Raw genomic sequence first — 14284 nt, 5'->3', positions numbered from 1 at the left:
CGTCAGCCTTACATCGAATACCTGTGTTGTGAACTTTTCGATTGAGTAATTTCGTCGAGCACATCTTGTGCTCTGCTCTATTGCATTTTTGACGGAATGTATCACTAACTGCTTGATGAAACGCCACATCACGTCTCTTTTCTTGACCTCTTTCTCTGCTTATCATCTGATCTTTATTAATTCCATTATAAAAAACGATATGTCGAATATAGTATGCCCCAACCGTTCGACGAAATGCTCAATAGAAATATAACAGCTTTTGAAATGGAACATAAACACAAGAAAATTGGATAAACACAGAAATTAGTGTTAATTATAACAATTTGATTATATTGACTAAATTCCACTTTGTAGAGCAAGTTCATTATAGATAAGCACATGAACTACAGAGCTATTAATGCTAATTTTATGAACTATAGTTGATTCAATTAAGGCTAATCAGCCGATTTCTTTGTCTCTTTGTTTCTTCTCGTGTGGCATTAACGTTGCAAAGTTTTATCGGCAAAATGATATGCTACAAACGTATGCGAGCATAATCCTCATTCAATGTGTATACTTTATTTGTTTTATAAATTTAGTTTGACTCAAATATATTTAAAAATATTATTGGTATTTTTAATTTTATAACATTTTAAAAAATTAAAGTTCAATTTATTATTTTGTTCATTTCGAGTTTTAATTTTTATAATATTAAAAAAATGATCAATTTAATTTATCCAAAATATACTCCTATAATTGTTGTACTCTCCTATTTATTAGTAAATCATTTCAAAATTCATAGAAAAGCACAATACATCCAATTTAGTACGGTCAACCGCTTGAGCTTCAGTTTTCCCAATTCAGTTCCATTCAATTCATATCATACATTGTTTCTGACCATTTACTAATCTACTAGTTTTCCCAATCATGTATCTGACCATTCAATTCATAGACTCATCCATTTACTAATCTACTAGTTTTGATTATTTTGTACTAGATCTTTTAAGAGTTTATCTTGTGCTTTTTAGGGTTAATATAATATCGTATCCATTTTGCTATTAAGAAAAGACTAAAGTCCAAATTGGTTCTTTTAAGAGTTTATCTTATTCACAGTTGTTAAACCCTAGCTAGCACCTCGTTCAATTGGTGCTCTTTCTCATGTTGGGTATATCCCGTGCCTTAAACCTTGTCTTCTGCTGTACTTTATCTGAATTTTTTTCATAATTTTATAATAAATGTAATCTTGTCGGACAGGAATTATAGTGATACAACATAAAATGAAATACAACTCAATGGATGAAGGTCACAATTACAATTCAATTACAGTACTGTGGCCTCTGAAGGTGGATAGTTGTTTGCTCTTTTTTCCATTATTTTTGTATATTGTTCTTAAATCTTGATTGGCTTTTTTGTTGAAATGCAGCCAAGTCTCAGTCAAATGTGAGAAAATGTGACAGCCCCAGATATTATAAAATTTGGTATAATGGTGATACATCAAGCAAAGCTGACAATTGACTCATGAGAAGAAAGCTTTGGATTCTGAAAAGTTGGATCATATTTGGAAGCTTTGGATTCTGAAAAGTTGGATCATATTTGGACTATAACATGTTATCCATCAAAGTAGCAGAGGAGGAATTGGGGTTGGAGATACTCAGGAATAATGAAAATGATCGACCCTCTCAGAGTCCTCGTCATCGTATCATCCATGGTGGCAGAGACAAGTTTAATCACTCCACGAATCAAGACAAAAATCTTGTTTCTCTCATCTTCCATGGAGGTGGTCGCTACTTGGGCGATGCTTAGCCCGTCTTACTGAGAGAGTTTTGAACTACTCAGTATACTCGTCATGGAAGATTTTGGGGGGAAGAGATTAATTGAATCAATCAGCACATTGGCTGAGTTAAGGTATTTGGAATTGAGAAACAATTACATACAAGAGATCCCGCACTCATTGGGGGGCTTGAAAAAGCTTGAGGTTTTTGATATAGCTCTAAACTTTTTTTCTGGCTCAACTCAGATGCCGTTACTCTATTTCCTAGCTCAAAATTGGGTGCTATCTAGAGATCTTAAGCTCAACACTAGCCTTTCTTGGAGCTGTTAGAAAATCTAAATTTTTATGTGGTTTATGACTTTAAAAATCAATAGTGGCTATTTGAGATAGGGAATATTGTAAAAAGTGTATACCAGGTAGACATTATATTTCCAAAGATCATGAAACAAGTAAAAGGGTATAAGAAAAAACAACCAAACCTAATTTCTGCACAAGAACTTGTAAATGTGACAGCCCCAGATGTTACAAAATGTGGTACTGATGCATGAAATTGTGATACATAAAACGATATCGACTTCAACCATCTCCTCGCCTACTCCATCAGCGTCCACATTCTCATTGTTGCCTTTGTACTGCAAACAAGTCAAGTTCATAGTCTCATCAAAAGAAGAAATTCCTCAAAAAAAAATTAGCATCAAATTCGAATATAAATACCTGTGTATATGTTTTCTGAGGGTTAGGAGGAGGAGGTGGTGGAAATGGCAAGCAGGATGTTTTCAATGTATCTTCCAAGACATCAGCTCCGTTCGAGGGACCAACACTAACCTGAAACCACTCACTCATCTGTTTCAGCAACCTCGACGTCTTTATCAATTGCATTAGCCACTATGATTAATATATTTAATTACATCAAAAATGGATAAACATTCCAAAGTAGGGGATGGATGGTAAACAAATGATGGTTTATTTACGCAAATAGTTTAAATAAATACCTTGAGGTGATTTCCCATGAACTTCGACACGTGACCTCAGCCTACGTGAGGAAGAATTCGGTTCGCCCAAATTCTGAAGCTCACCCTGTGATCTACAAAGACACAAAATACCATGCGAGTCGTTACAAAACTTATTCAATAGACTGAGAAACTAAGGCAATAAAAACAAAGAGAAGGAAATATTATTGTCAAGCAAAATGCATACCTCTTCAGTTCGCCCTCCTCTTCACTCGAGGAAAATACCCTGCGAGTCCCTACATCTAATTCAAGCTGCGCAACCAAATTCTTAAGCTGAGCCTGTGATCTGGAGAGACACAAATACCATGCAAGTCGTTACAAACTTATTCATAGACTGAGAAACTAAGGCATTAAAGACAGAAAGAAAAAATATTATTGTCAAGCAAAATGCATACTTCTTTAGTTCGTCTTCTAATCGCAAGTGAGAGTAATGTACTTCGATGAACTTTTTGACGTTCGTAGTAAACCTAGAGAAATGGTTAAATTCAAGAATAACCGAATTATCAGACTACAATTAACAAGAACCTAGAAGTCGCGTAGTAAGGATACCTTTCCCGCTCTTCTTTCTCTTTCGAAAGTTGCCTCTTAAGTTCATGAACTTCAGAAGTTAACGAATCAGCTTCCTTAACCTTGTCCTCTAAGTACATCTGTTCAGAGAGCACAAATATACAGTTTAGAATAATAAAATCAAAGAACCTCGAGGGGATTTTTTCATGCCAAAATTTATGAATGGGAAGTAATGTAAAAGATAAACTAACCTGGAGCGTTTTTTTGTCATAGTGCGCTTCTCTCATCTGTAGAGAAAACAAAAGAACGATGAAGACGCCAAAAATGGGACAACCAGAAGATGAAAGAAGTTCTAAATCGGAAGGCCACTATCTATCAGACCTTATCTAAAGTCCCATCTGACATCCTGCCAGAGTAATCACCACGGGCATCCCAACGCCTTCTCTTCTGCACATTTCTGTCATCACTGCAGCAAAAGAAAACTAAGAGGCAAACACTAGACCATTGTCCCAGCCAAGTTTCATGCGAGTAAATATAGGATATAAGCAAAAAAAAAAAGTTTACTGAACCTACATCCTTTTCCCAGGAGAGCTGTCTCCTGCAAAACAGAAAAACACAAAAAAGTAAAGAATGAAAAACTCATTTGAAGACTATGGTAAGATGTGTCTCGTACCATGAGTGGTTTGTATTGCTTTTCCCTCTCTTTTATCTGGTGAGTTACGCGATGGAGAACGGTTCCTTTGGAGCCTTTCTCGCAAGTCAAATTCACCTCGATGTCCTGAAATATTGAGAAATGTCATAAAACATATATCGATCAGTTGTAATTGATACTTAAGCTTACCATCACTCGAACAAATGAGCCAAAGAAATAAAAGGCTCTCTGTGTAAAGATAAATAAAACCTTCAACGATCAATGAAGCAACTCAAATCATAGAAATCCTCTGCTACGCTGTGATAAAAACATAAAATCAACTATGCAGATTCTTCACATCCCTGTATGAAAGCCACAGATCCCTTCCCAGTATCTTTCAATGAAGAAATTACCACTCTCTCCAAGAATATATACAGTGCACAATATGCATTCGGCCTATTCTTGGGCCCTCATATATAACAGCAGATTCAAGATGGACGATGATTAACCAAGAGAAGCCGAGAAAAACACGACAAAAGCAGTATCTTGGACGAAGATTTTTAATTCCCACTGAGATGACAAAAGATCAAGACAAGCATCAGAAGTAGCATGAACAGAATGCATAAACTAATATCCTGAGTTAATTATATTTGTATTATTTCACCAACAGCCATCTATCTGTATCAAGAAAGAGACACCAATACAAACACTAACTCGAATTATCTGAAAACAATCAACAACACTAGCATAGAACAAATAATACATCAAACAAAAATTAGGGATTGTGAAACAGAAAAAAGAACTAACAGCAAGACACTCTAAAATTGGCAACAGAATACAATGTAAAACTCGATTATAAATTGGGCGATTAGAGTTAAGTGTCGAGAATTGGATATGTACGATAAATACCAGTAGAATAGCGGCGGGGTTCGGCGGAGCCTTGGGCAAATTGCCTTGTCTTGTGCGCATCCCTCCGATCTGCCATCGTTTTCTTCTTCAATTGAAATCGCTCCGCCGATTAAACTAAACAATGCCCGAAGTCAAATCGCAGAAGCTATAATCACGCAAAATTGGGAGCTCGCTCAAGATGAAAGGCGATGGGGATTACCTGCACCGCCAAGATCAGTTGATGAAATGGCGATCAATTGGATTTCAATTTCAAAACCGTTTTTCCTGTTAGTTTAATAAGCATTTTGGATTTGCTTTCCTTCATTTTATTTAATAAAATACTCTTTCAAAGCTTTAAAATAATCAACTTTTTTAACAGCGAATAAACTTCTAACTTAATTACTAAATTAGTGTAATATGTCTCTGAAATTCATTATTTCTAAATAACATCTTTTTAAATGTATAAAACTAATACATTAAAAATATGACTCACATCCTGCTAAATTTTTCAACCAACTTTCTATAACATTTCTTAAAACACGTATCCGATCAAATTATGAAGAAATTTAAGGGACGGAGGGAGGGAGTAATTAATTGTAGTTTTTCAAGAGGAATTATATTATATGTGTTGACAGAGTATTTATTAAATATTCCATCAGTCTGAGTAGAGCATTTTTTTTGCAAAAATTTATGGATTTTTTATTTGTGAGAATTTTATATTATGCATGAGATTTTATACAGTTTTAAATATTTTGTAAATTTAGTAGAGAAACAAAATACTAACAACATCAAAATACTCCATAAACGGTTGATTTATAAACATAACAAAAACAATATGAAAATTAAAACTTGGTGCTGATAAAGAGATGTTCTTAATCCTCATAGGTCTCAGTTACAGCTAACACAACTGATAATGTGAAAGGTTAAATGAAAAAAAAAAAAAAAACTAATTTTTGTGCAAGAACTTGAAAATGTGACAGCCCCAAATTTGGTAAAATGTGCATTTCTCTCATCTGTAGAGAAAACAAAAGAACGATGAAGGCGCCAACAATGGGACAACCAGAAGATGAAAGAAGTTCTAAATGAGAGTATTATTATTGGAATTTGAAATATAAAACATTTATTCGTGCAAACATTGATTAATTTGACATGTCAAATGGCATGGCAATCATCCCGCCATCCACCGCCAAATCAACTCCGGTGACAAACGCCGCCTCATTCGAGGCCAGAAACGCCACCGCGTCCGCCACATTCTCCACCGTAAGCATCGCCCCTTTCAAGCTCGTGTAGCGGCCTATATACTTCTCCACATCCGCTGGCGTCTCAGTCCCCTGCCTCGCGGCAAGCGGCGTGAGCACCGCCCCCATCGACACGCTGTTCACCAGAATCCCGTGCTTCCCGAGCTGCAAACTCGCCGACCGTACCAGCCCCAGCACCGCCCTCTTCGACATCACAAAGTCCGTCACGTTCACCGTCGCCTTCTCCGCCGCCGCACCCGCCGCGCAGACGATAGACCCTCTCGTCCCCAATTCCACCATCTTACGCGCCGCCTGCTTCACGCACACCGCCATCCCACGCGCATCACGCGCTCGTACTCCGACAAATCCAAGTCCAGGATGGTCTGAGGCAGTGGCGGATCTAGGGGGGGGCAGGAGGGGGCGGTCGCCCCCTCCGTGCGACTATTTTTCCCTTATCGGGATGTAATTTTACCATGTTCGCCCCCTCCGTTTGCCTCCGGCGTCGCCCCGAATAACAAAAAAAATAGCCATGTCCGCACTAAACCAAGCTAATACTATATATTCCGCCCCCTCCATTTCCGGATCCTGGATCCGCCACTGGTCTGAGGGGAGCTGGCCAGGATGCCGGCGTTGCTGAACATTATGTCGAGGCCGCCGTACGTCGTCGCCGTCCATTCTATCATGGCCTCAACATGTTCCTCGTCGGTCACGTCGCACTGGACGTAGCTGCAGCGCTGTAGGCCGATGGATTCGGCCACAGCACGGCCCCTCTCGGACTGGATGTCGGCGATCATCACCGCGCTGGCCCCATAGTCAGCAAGGGCGCGGGCGGTGGTCTCGCCGATGCCGCTGGCGCCGCCGGTTACAATGGCTACTCTGCTGATATGATCATATCTCTTATGATCTCCCAATTATTTAGGTTTCCTTTATTCACCATATCTTTCCCATATTTGTTTAGATATTTGTTTCTTGTTCATTAAGTTAGGATAGTAGTATTCTAGTATTATAAATTGGAGAGATTATATCATTGTAATGAATGAATCAAGGAATCAATGAAATATTTTTCCTAAATTTTACTTGTGCAACGAGCATATTATCGTTCCCTATTGCTGCTCATCGGAGAACGTCCGAGAACCGGCAAATCGTGAGCTTTCCTTCGAGCACGTCGAAGGTTTGGTCACAGCAACTCGCGCGAAGATCGCCATTCGGTCACGTTACGGAGGACGTCCGTAACAACTGGTGCTTTCATTGAGAGCTCATCCTCCATCTTCGTTCATCAATAACCTATTCACCACCAATATCCTTAACAGTGCCTTCATTGCGTACTCACCATGACTGGATTGGATGAACGTCTACCGCCGACGGGGTTCCTCACCGGAGGCAATGCGCAAGTCCTGATCGGAGACTCTTCGCGCCGCGCGTCCACAAGCGCTTCACGCGGCGACGATCAGCCGCGATATCCGCGATGCGATTTCCAGGCGGCCGCCGAGGCGCCGCACGATGTGGCAGGAACAGCCGCGATTTTCTCCACCGGGTTGGAGAAGATCTTGGCGCGATTTGACAGAATGGAACTCAGGCTGGAGAAGTTGGAAGCGCCGCGCGTTCCCGAACCTGATCCCCCTATTTCTCGGACGAACTTGATGACGAAGGGTATCACTCCCCGCGCGACGCTTGGGCGGCAGACGACGATGTCCACCAGCCTTTCATCCACGGACGACGAGACCGTGGTGGGGATATCCATCGTCGACGAGGCGCTGCCCGCGCATTACATTGGCGCGACGACCGTCTTCCGCAGCAGAACGTTCATCGGGCGCCGTACAGCGATCGCCCCGAGCCTCGGCACCGCATGTGCTGGGACAGGCCGCGGGATCGATACCTGGGGATGGAAGAGTCCGAACAACAACACTATGTGGACTTCTATTCCGGATCGAGGCGTCGCCGGACATGCTGGGATCCGCCCTCCCGTACATCCGGTTGTCGTGTGGGAGAGATTCGCGCTCCTCCGCTGCCGGAACCACCGCCACAGCCGGTACCAGAACCAGAACTATTTTATGGCCCGACGCATCGTGGAACATCGGACACTCCCGAGTCAAAACACACGACGCGCCCCTCTTTCGGCCCCCGAGGCTTTCTTCACACTGATTCAGACGTGTCGTCACGATTCCCACCTAGTGCGTATACTGGCCAGCAGCGAGAGCAGCCCCAAACCCGGAACCGGCACCTGCACCCCACATTCCCAAGCCCCCGTACCCCCGCACAGCCACAACTCATTTTCGACCAGAAGCCACCGCTGCAGCACGTGCTCGACCAACAACCACAGCCAAGTCACCGCCGCGCAGCAGCGCCACCGGCCCCTGCGGCTGCACCGTCCCCGCCGCTGCACATGGATCAGCAACGATCGCCATCCTGCGGCCATCCTACGACTCACCTCCGTCAAGCTGAGGGCTGCCTCGAATTGTCCACTACTGTGAAGCAGCCCCTGCTCCAACGCCCGCCCTCCTGCCTGCGTTCCCCGAGCCTCCACTCTGCTACGAAGCTTGTTTCTTGTGAAGAGAAATACTTGGGAATTGAGGGTGATGCAAAAGTATTGAATCAAGTTGACTTGCGGCTCAATGAGAAGAAATTAGTAGATGATGAAGTACGAGCTATAGAGGTGGATAAAATTGATGACGATGATGGTCTTCATGATTCAAGTAAAAAGAATGAGGAAGAGGCATCGTTAGACGATGTAGAGGAGGACGATTCCGTAGAGGAAGTGCCGAAGGTCATCGCCTCATTCCCTGTTGTTCAAGTGCAATCCAAATCTATTGTTGAGAATTGTTGGGGCAAGAAAGGAGATAGTGCTTACAACGGTTTGTGCATAATTGTTGGTGTCTATGTGGATTTGAGTATCAGTGATGTTACAAGTATGAATCATCGATCAACATCGCTCGATACCGATGCAAGGTTGATCCCTCCGCGCAATGACATGTTGGATTCGAACATTTTTGGAGGCGTGGACAAGCTTGTCGTTGTGGCGTGGAATTTTGCCAACAACATTGGGTCTCCTTTGTTGATTTTTGACAAATGTGATAAAGGGAGACGTTCAGCTGTTCGATACGTGTTTGATCCAGGAGGAGACGCTTTGCTAAAGCTTTTGCTTTCAACTTTCGTCAATGGTTCGTGGTTCCCACCTTGAGGACAAGGTGGATTTCAATCGTGGGGGAGTTGATACGATCATATCTCTTATGATCTCCCAATTATTTAGGTTTCTTTATTCACCATATCTTTCCCATATTTGTTTAGATATTTGTTTCTTGTTCATTAAGTTATGATAGTAGTATTCTAGTATTATAAATTGGAGAGATTATATCATTGTAATGAATGAATCAAGGAATCAATGAAATATTTTTCCTAAATTTTACTTGTGCAACGAGCATATTATCGTTCCCTATTGCTGCTCATCGGAGAACGTCCGAGAACCGGCAAATCGTGAGCTTTCCTTCGAGCACGTCGAAGGTTTGGTCACAGCAACTCGCGCGAAGATCGCCATTCGGTCACGTTACGGAGGATGTCCGTAACATCTGCCTTCAAGCTTTTTCTTGGTTGCCATATTTATTGGTGTTGATGTTGTATTTTTCTTAACCAAAGGTTTCATGTCTCTACTAATATATAGAGAAAGTATCGAGACAATATTATTATTTGTCTACACTTATTCTAAGTTATTCTCTCTTATTTTACTTTTTCTACCCTCTTCTACATTATTCTCTCTCTTACTTTACTTTCCTCCACTTTAACTATATATTACTCTTTTCGTCTCATAGTAAAATAAGAGAAAGAAGGTGAATGATATGGTAAAGTAAGAGAGAGGAAGAGAATGGTATTTAGAGCATTAGCAATAGTGGCCTATCTCCGAAGCTCATCTCAGAGTCTATCTCCATTTTTCCTTGCCACGTCAACAGGGCCCATCTCAGAGCCTATCTCCCTGCAATGAGAACTCATCCCATAGCCTATCTCAGAACACATCTCATTTCCACATCATCATTATTTTTATATATTTCACTTGTAATTATTGGTGTAAATTAAAGGCAACGTAATATATGAAAAAAACAAATTCATCAAAAATAAAATAAAACATAAATAAAACATCCTACATTAAAAAAACAAAAAAAAAGATAAAGATAGATAAAATTGAAATTCATATCACCATGGAAAGAATTAAAATTGAAATTGAGATCGAAAAGGGATGAATGTAAATTGATGGAGAATGAAGCATATGTAGGGGATTAAAAATTGAATTAAATTAAAAATCGGCTCCGTCATCGACCCGAGCCTCCGCAATGGAGGCCCATCGCAGGGCTGATGCGGAGCCCATGCGCTATCGGCTGGGGCGATTTATCGGTCATGGGGCGGAGGCGTTGGGGAGGGGGAATCGACTCTCCCTCTGCAATGGTGACCTATGGGCGCTGATGGGGAGGCCGATCGCTAAGTAGAGTTAGTGGATGCTCTTAATGCAAATATTTTTGTGGGATAGATGAAAATAGAAAGTGTATATATTTTTATGGGACGGGGGAGTATGATTTTTCTAAAAGACTTGTTATAAACGAAATCTTAAACTTAAAATGAGAGAGGGAGTACAGATTTATTGATTGATTTTTAAAATTGCAATGATCGGTTGGGGTGTTGTGTAGTGTTGACTAATTAAATAATTGAATCTAGTGACCATTCTTGAATTCTAGACGTGCACGACAGCTCTTACGTTCTAAAATTACAAATTTGCTAAACTACAAAGTCCACAATCAATTCAAAATAGCCAAATACAGTAGTTTGATACTCACGAAAATGTTGAAGTCTTGTAGAACAAAAGTAAATTAAGTCGAATGTCTTTCTAGATAGGGAAAAATAAAACGAGCGTAGAAAATATGGGCCGAGAATAAACTAAGAAAAAAACATTAAAAAATGTACTTTCTGTGCATACTTTTCCTTGCTTCAATAAGTCCGTAGATTGTATTAAAAAATTAATCTCGTCTTAAATCATAATTAAAAATGATTAATGTTATTGAATTTATTGATGAGCAAATTTGGACTTTAGTTTTATGAATATTGTATAATATTAAAGTTACACTAGACATGTGGCAATCACCCATGATCAAACCATAAGATGTTGCAAAGATTCAAGATCTTGCATTAACATTACATAGAAACAATCCAGGCTTTATTAGTTTATCATGGTAGCCTCAATTTATTTCTAATCTTCTATTGAATACCCATGATAACACTCCATATCTTCAAATTAGAAAAATAAAGACCTAAGAAGATGCAACATATCTTTTATTGAATTCATATCAATAGGATTGTAGGTACACCATTATGCAATTAAGAAATAAAGTTAAACTTGTTCTCATTCCAATTTTTTTGGCAGAAATCGTTAAAGAGAGAATATTGTAAAATAGGAGTCTCATTCACTTCCCTACAAATGTCCTCTCACTCTTATATTATCATTTCTCCAATATTTATAATTTCAAGTCAATGTAAATGGCAACAGGAGTATTCTATTTTCAAATTTTATTTATTTTTGTTAAATGGAATGAAGTTTAAAAGGAGCAATTACTAAATAGTTCAAAAATAGTATACTATAATATAATTGTTCAATGAAATTTAAGTTATAAATCACAACAACTATTTTCAACTTTAACTATCACTATCTATCTTGGCACACATACAAATTTCACTACTACTACTAGAAAATACTCCCCCCAATCAGCTAACATTAGTCCTGTTTTTCGATTTTAATCGGGGAGCCCCATTTTACTATTTTAGTCGTGGAGTCCCATTTTTCAATTTTGATTGGTCCGTATATAATAGTTTTAATTCACTTTTACCATAAATGATAATAGAGTCTCACTTTCCACTAACTTATACCACTCATTTCATTTAAAACTAATATATACAAATTCATTTCACTTAAAACTAATATATACAAATGAAACTCCTGTTCTATAACTTTTTTCCACCAATTTTTCATATTTCTCAAAACTCGTCCCTATACAATTTTCCAACAATGTGACTCCTATTAGGAGAAGGAGGGAGTAATTGGAAAAAAATAACACTCACATAAAATTATTTTACAGCAATGCATCCTCAAGAAAGAAACATAACAAAAATGTATGTGAATATTACTACGACCACTATATAATAAAGATCTGGTAAATCTGGGTACATCACTTCTGTTTATTGTCTTGGTCAAGCAACCAATTTCTAAAAAAAAGTAAAATATGATAAAACTGTAATCGCACAAAACGGCTCCATGGACGAACGGTCAAGATCGATCCACAGATTCCTATCAAGATGCGAAAGCGTTCGTTATTGGTTCAATCATGACATCGACGGTCATCGCTGCTGCTACCGACGACGTGGCATCGAACCGACGGCGGAGAAAATTAATACAAAAACAGAGATAAAAATTCAATCTTTAAACCCTCAGAGTCCCGTTTCAAATCAACCACACAGCGGCAGAGCCACCGCCCCGGACCGAGCACCGATTGCAATGCCACATAGGCCGACAATCGGTGGCGGTGGATGGAAGCGGCTAACGGCTCAAAACGGTGCATTTTAAAGTGTCATACGGCACTTCCTATTCTTGGGATTTCTTCCTCATTGGTAAAGATATAAAATTAAGCTATTGATATCGATGTAGGAGGAGACAGGTAGTTTGATGCCATGAAAAAAAATTGACATCAAACTGTTTAATACTACTGGGTTTGATCTATGCTTCGGAAACTAGAGCAATCCTCACTTCAATTGAAGAAGCTCACCATATGAAGCAACAAATTGGGGAAAAAAAGTGTTGAAGCAAAGCCACCAAAAAAGCAAGCTAAGATGAACTCAAAACCTGCTTATTTCACCGAAAGTGACATTAAAGCTACGAAATCGATTTATGCTTCCCGTGACACGTAAATTGGAATGCCAATCAACGCAACGCCTATAGAAAGCAACAATCCAATCAAATCGACTAATTTGCACAAAATTTATGAGGTGTTTCCGGGATTCAATGATATTAAAAACTCACCAATCAGGATAGCCACAAATTGAATGTTGCGTCCGTGCCATTAAACCGAGAGGAATGGATTAATCAACCGGTATTGGTAATGGACGCGTGAAATTGGAGATTTTGGAGAAAAAATTTTCTCAGTGGAAGGAGAAGTCGTTAATTTAGAAAGCTCACGGATCGGAATCCACTGCCTCAAACACAGAGCTTGTGCTTTATCTCATCATAGCAAAAACTGGATAAAAAGGAACTGATTTTGGGAAAGGCTTCAGTGTGTGTAACAATCAGATCATTGATGGTGATAAAAATCATAACCTCACTGAAATCCGCTAAGATAATTATTTTTTCATCATAAGCCAAAGTAAATGAGAAATTAAGAGCTGAAACGACTGAATTGAAGAGTGTGCTCAGACAGCCAAGGGTTGTTTCGTCAAATGCAAGATCAGAAACTCTAATCCACGAAAAATTGCATCATCACCACACACAAATTAGAGATAGGTAGCAAATTGAAGAGAAATTTCCAGAAAATTAAACAAGTTGTATGCTCAGACAGCCAAGGGTTGTTTCGTCAAATACAAGATCAGAAACTCTAGTCCACGAAAATTTGCTTCATCTCTGCATACATTTTGCCAAAAAATAAATTGCAGAAAACAAAAACGAATTTGGAAAAACAGAGATTAGAAAACCTAAATATGCAATTGGAGCTGGCGGAGGGCGGAGCGACCAGTGAAGAAGAGCGGTGGAGGAGAGCAGCTGGAGATATCTGAAGGAGAAGAGAAGGAGCTGTATTTATGCTTAAAATTTGAGCGGCTGAGTTTGCTAGGGTTTATGCGATAGATATGGTAACTGAATAATGGGCTTTTCTGATCTGCTATTCATGACTCTGGTGGGCCGAAATACCCAATTCTAAAACACAATTCATAATTCTAAAAGGCCCAGTATCACTTTATTTATTTCAAAACTTTATTTAGTCATTGCAACTTTAGACATTTTAAGTTAAGTCTAAAATTCCTTTTTAAGATGTCAATTCAGTCTAAAACTTGAGTTAGCCTGAATACTTTTAAATGTACGTAGAGCTTTATGGTTGAAAATTTCTATGTAAATTTTTAGTGTAATTAGCTTACAATTCGAGTATCTTAAAATCAGATGGGATGAATCAAGTTACTATAATTTAAATAATGTATAATAATAGATGAAAAATAAAAAAATATAAGAAATAATTTCAAATTCAAG

The 14284-nt window shown here is 39.3% G+C and overlaps 1 protein-coding gene, 1 long non-coding RNA gene, 8 other non-coding genes and 1 pseudogene across 12 annotated transcripts; all 11 read right to left on the bottom strand.

Moving 5' to 3' along the window:
- Positions 1-2146: 2146 nt before the first annotated feature.
- On the bottom strand, positions 2147-5142 carry LOC121753556. 3 transcript variants are annotated; one of them, XM_042148765.1, is made up of 13 exons: positions 5007-5050; positions 4808-4921; positions 4312-4468; positions 3941-4216; positions 3841-3865; positions 3649-3733; positions 3519-3554; positions 3310-3407; positions 3156-3227; positions 2948-3046; positions 2743-2834; positions 2465-2575; positions 2147-2382 (listed from the first exon to the last, which is right to left on the bottom strand). In XM_042148765.1, exons 4-12 carry the CDS (start codon positions 4065-4067, stop codon positions 2571-2573), a joined length of 639 nt encoding a protein of 212 aa, XP_042004699.1. In that variant the 5' UTR covers positions 4068-4216; positions 4312-4468; positions 4808-4921; positions 5007-5050; the 3' UTR covers positions 2147-2382; positions 2465-2570. The 3 variants fall into 3 exon arrangements, with proteins under 3 accessions (XP_042004699.1, XP_042004697.1, XP_042004698.1); XM_042148763.1 differs by lacking the exon at positions 4312-4468 and having other exon boundaries at positions 3941-4045; positions 5007-5142; XM_042148764.1 differs by having other exon boundaries at positions 3941-4468.
- A 783-nt stretch (positions 5143-5925) lies between these two features.
- On the bottom strand, positions 5926-9616 carry LOC121754993 (annotated as a pseudogene).
- A 2477-nt stretch (positions 9617-12093) lies between these two features.
- Positions 12094-13848, bottom strand: LOC121754049. Its single transcript, XR_006040535.1, has 2 exons — positions 13073-13848; positions 12094-12985 (listed from the first exon to the last, which is right to left on the bottom strand). It is a non-coding gene; the product is annotated as an uncharacterized LOC121754049 (long non-coding RNA).
- LOC121756674 lies at positions 12286-12429 on the bottom strand. The gene has a single exon (XR_006041051.1). It is a non-coding gene; the product is annotated as a small nucleolar RNA snoR2/U65 (small nucleolar RNA).
- On the bottom strand, positions 12602-12666 carry LOC121756675. The gene has a single exon (XR_006041052.1). It is a non-coding gene; the product is annotated as a small nucleolar RNA U49 (small nucleolar RNA).
- LOC121756676 lies at positions 12693-12831 on the bottom strand. The gene has a single exon (XR_006041053.1). It is a non-coding gene; the product is annotated as a small nucleolar RNA snoR137 (small nucleolar RNA).
- LOC121756661 lies at positions 13028-13150 on the bottom strand. The gene has a single exon (XR_006041039.1). It is a non-coding gene; the product is annotated as a small nucleolar RNA snoR80 (small nucleolar RNA).
- On the bottom strand, positions 13187-13284 carry LOC121756653. Its single transcript, XR_006041032.1, has one exon. It is a non-coding gene; the product is annotated as a small nucleolar RNA Z152/R70/R12 (small nucleolar RNA).
- Positions 13315-13410, bottom strand: LOC121756652. The gene has a single exon (XR_006041031.1). It is a non-coding gene; the product is annotated as a small nucleolar RNA R11/Z151 (small nucleolar RNA).
- On the bottom strand, positions 13451-13538 carry LOC121756650. The gene has a single exon (XR_006041029.1). It is a non-coding gene; the product is annotated as a small nucleolar RNA Z157/R69/R10 (small nucleolar RNA).
- LOC121756649 lies at positions 13589-13676 on the bottom strand. The gene has a single exon (XR_006041028.1). It is a non-coding gene; the product is annotated as a small nucleolar RNA Z157/R69/R10 (small nucleolar RNA).
- Positions 13849-14284: the final 436 nt, after the last annotated feature.

This window comes from Salvia splendens, chromosome 11 (genome assembly GCF_004379255.2).
Source record: "Salvia splendens isolate huo1 chromosome 11, SspV2, whole genome shotgun sequence".
NCBI classification, from domain to species: Eukaryota; Viridiplantae; Streptophyta; class Magnoliopsida; order Lamiales; family Lamiaceae; genus Salvia; species Salvia splendens.
The sequence above is the reverse complement of the archived record's forward strand: the minus strand, read 5'-3'. Positions and strand labels throughout refer to the sequence as shown.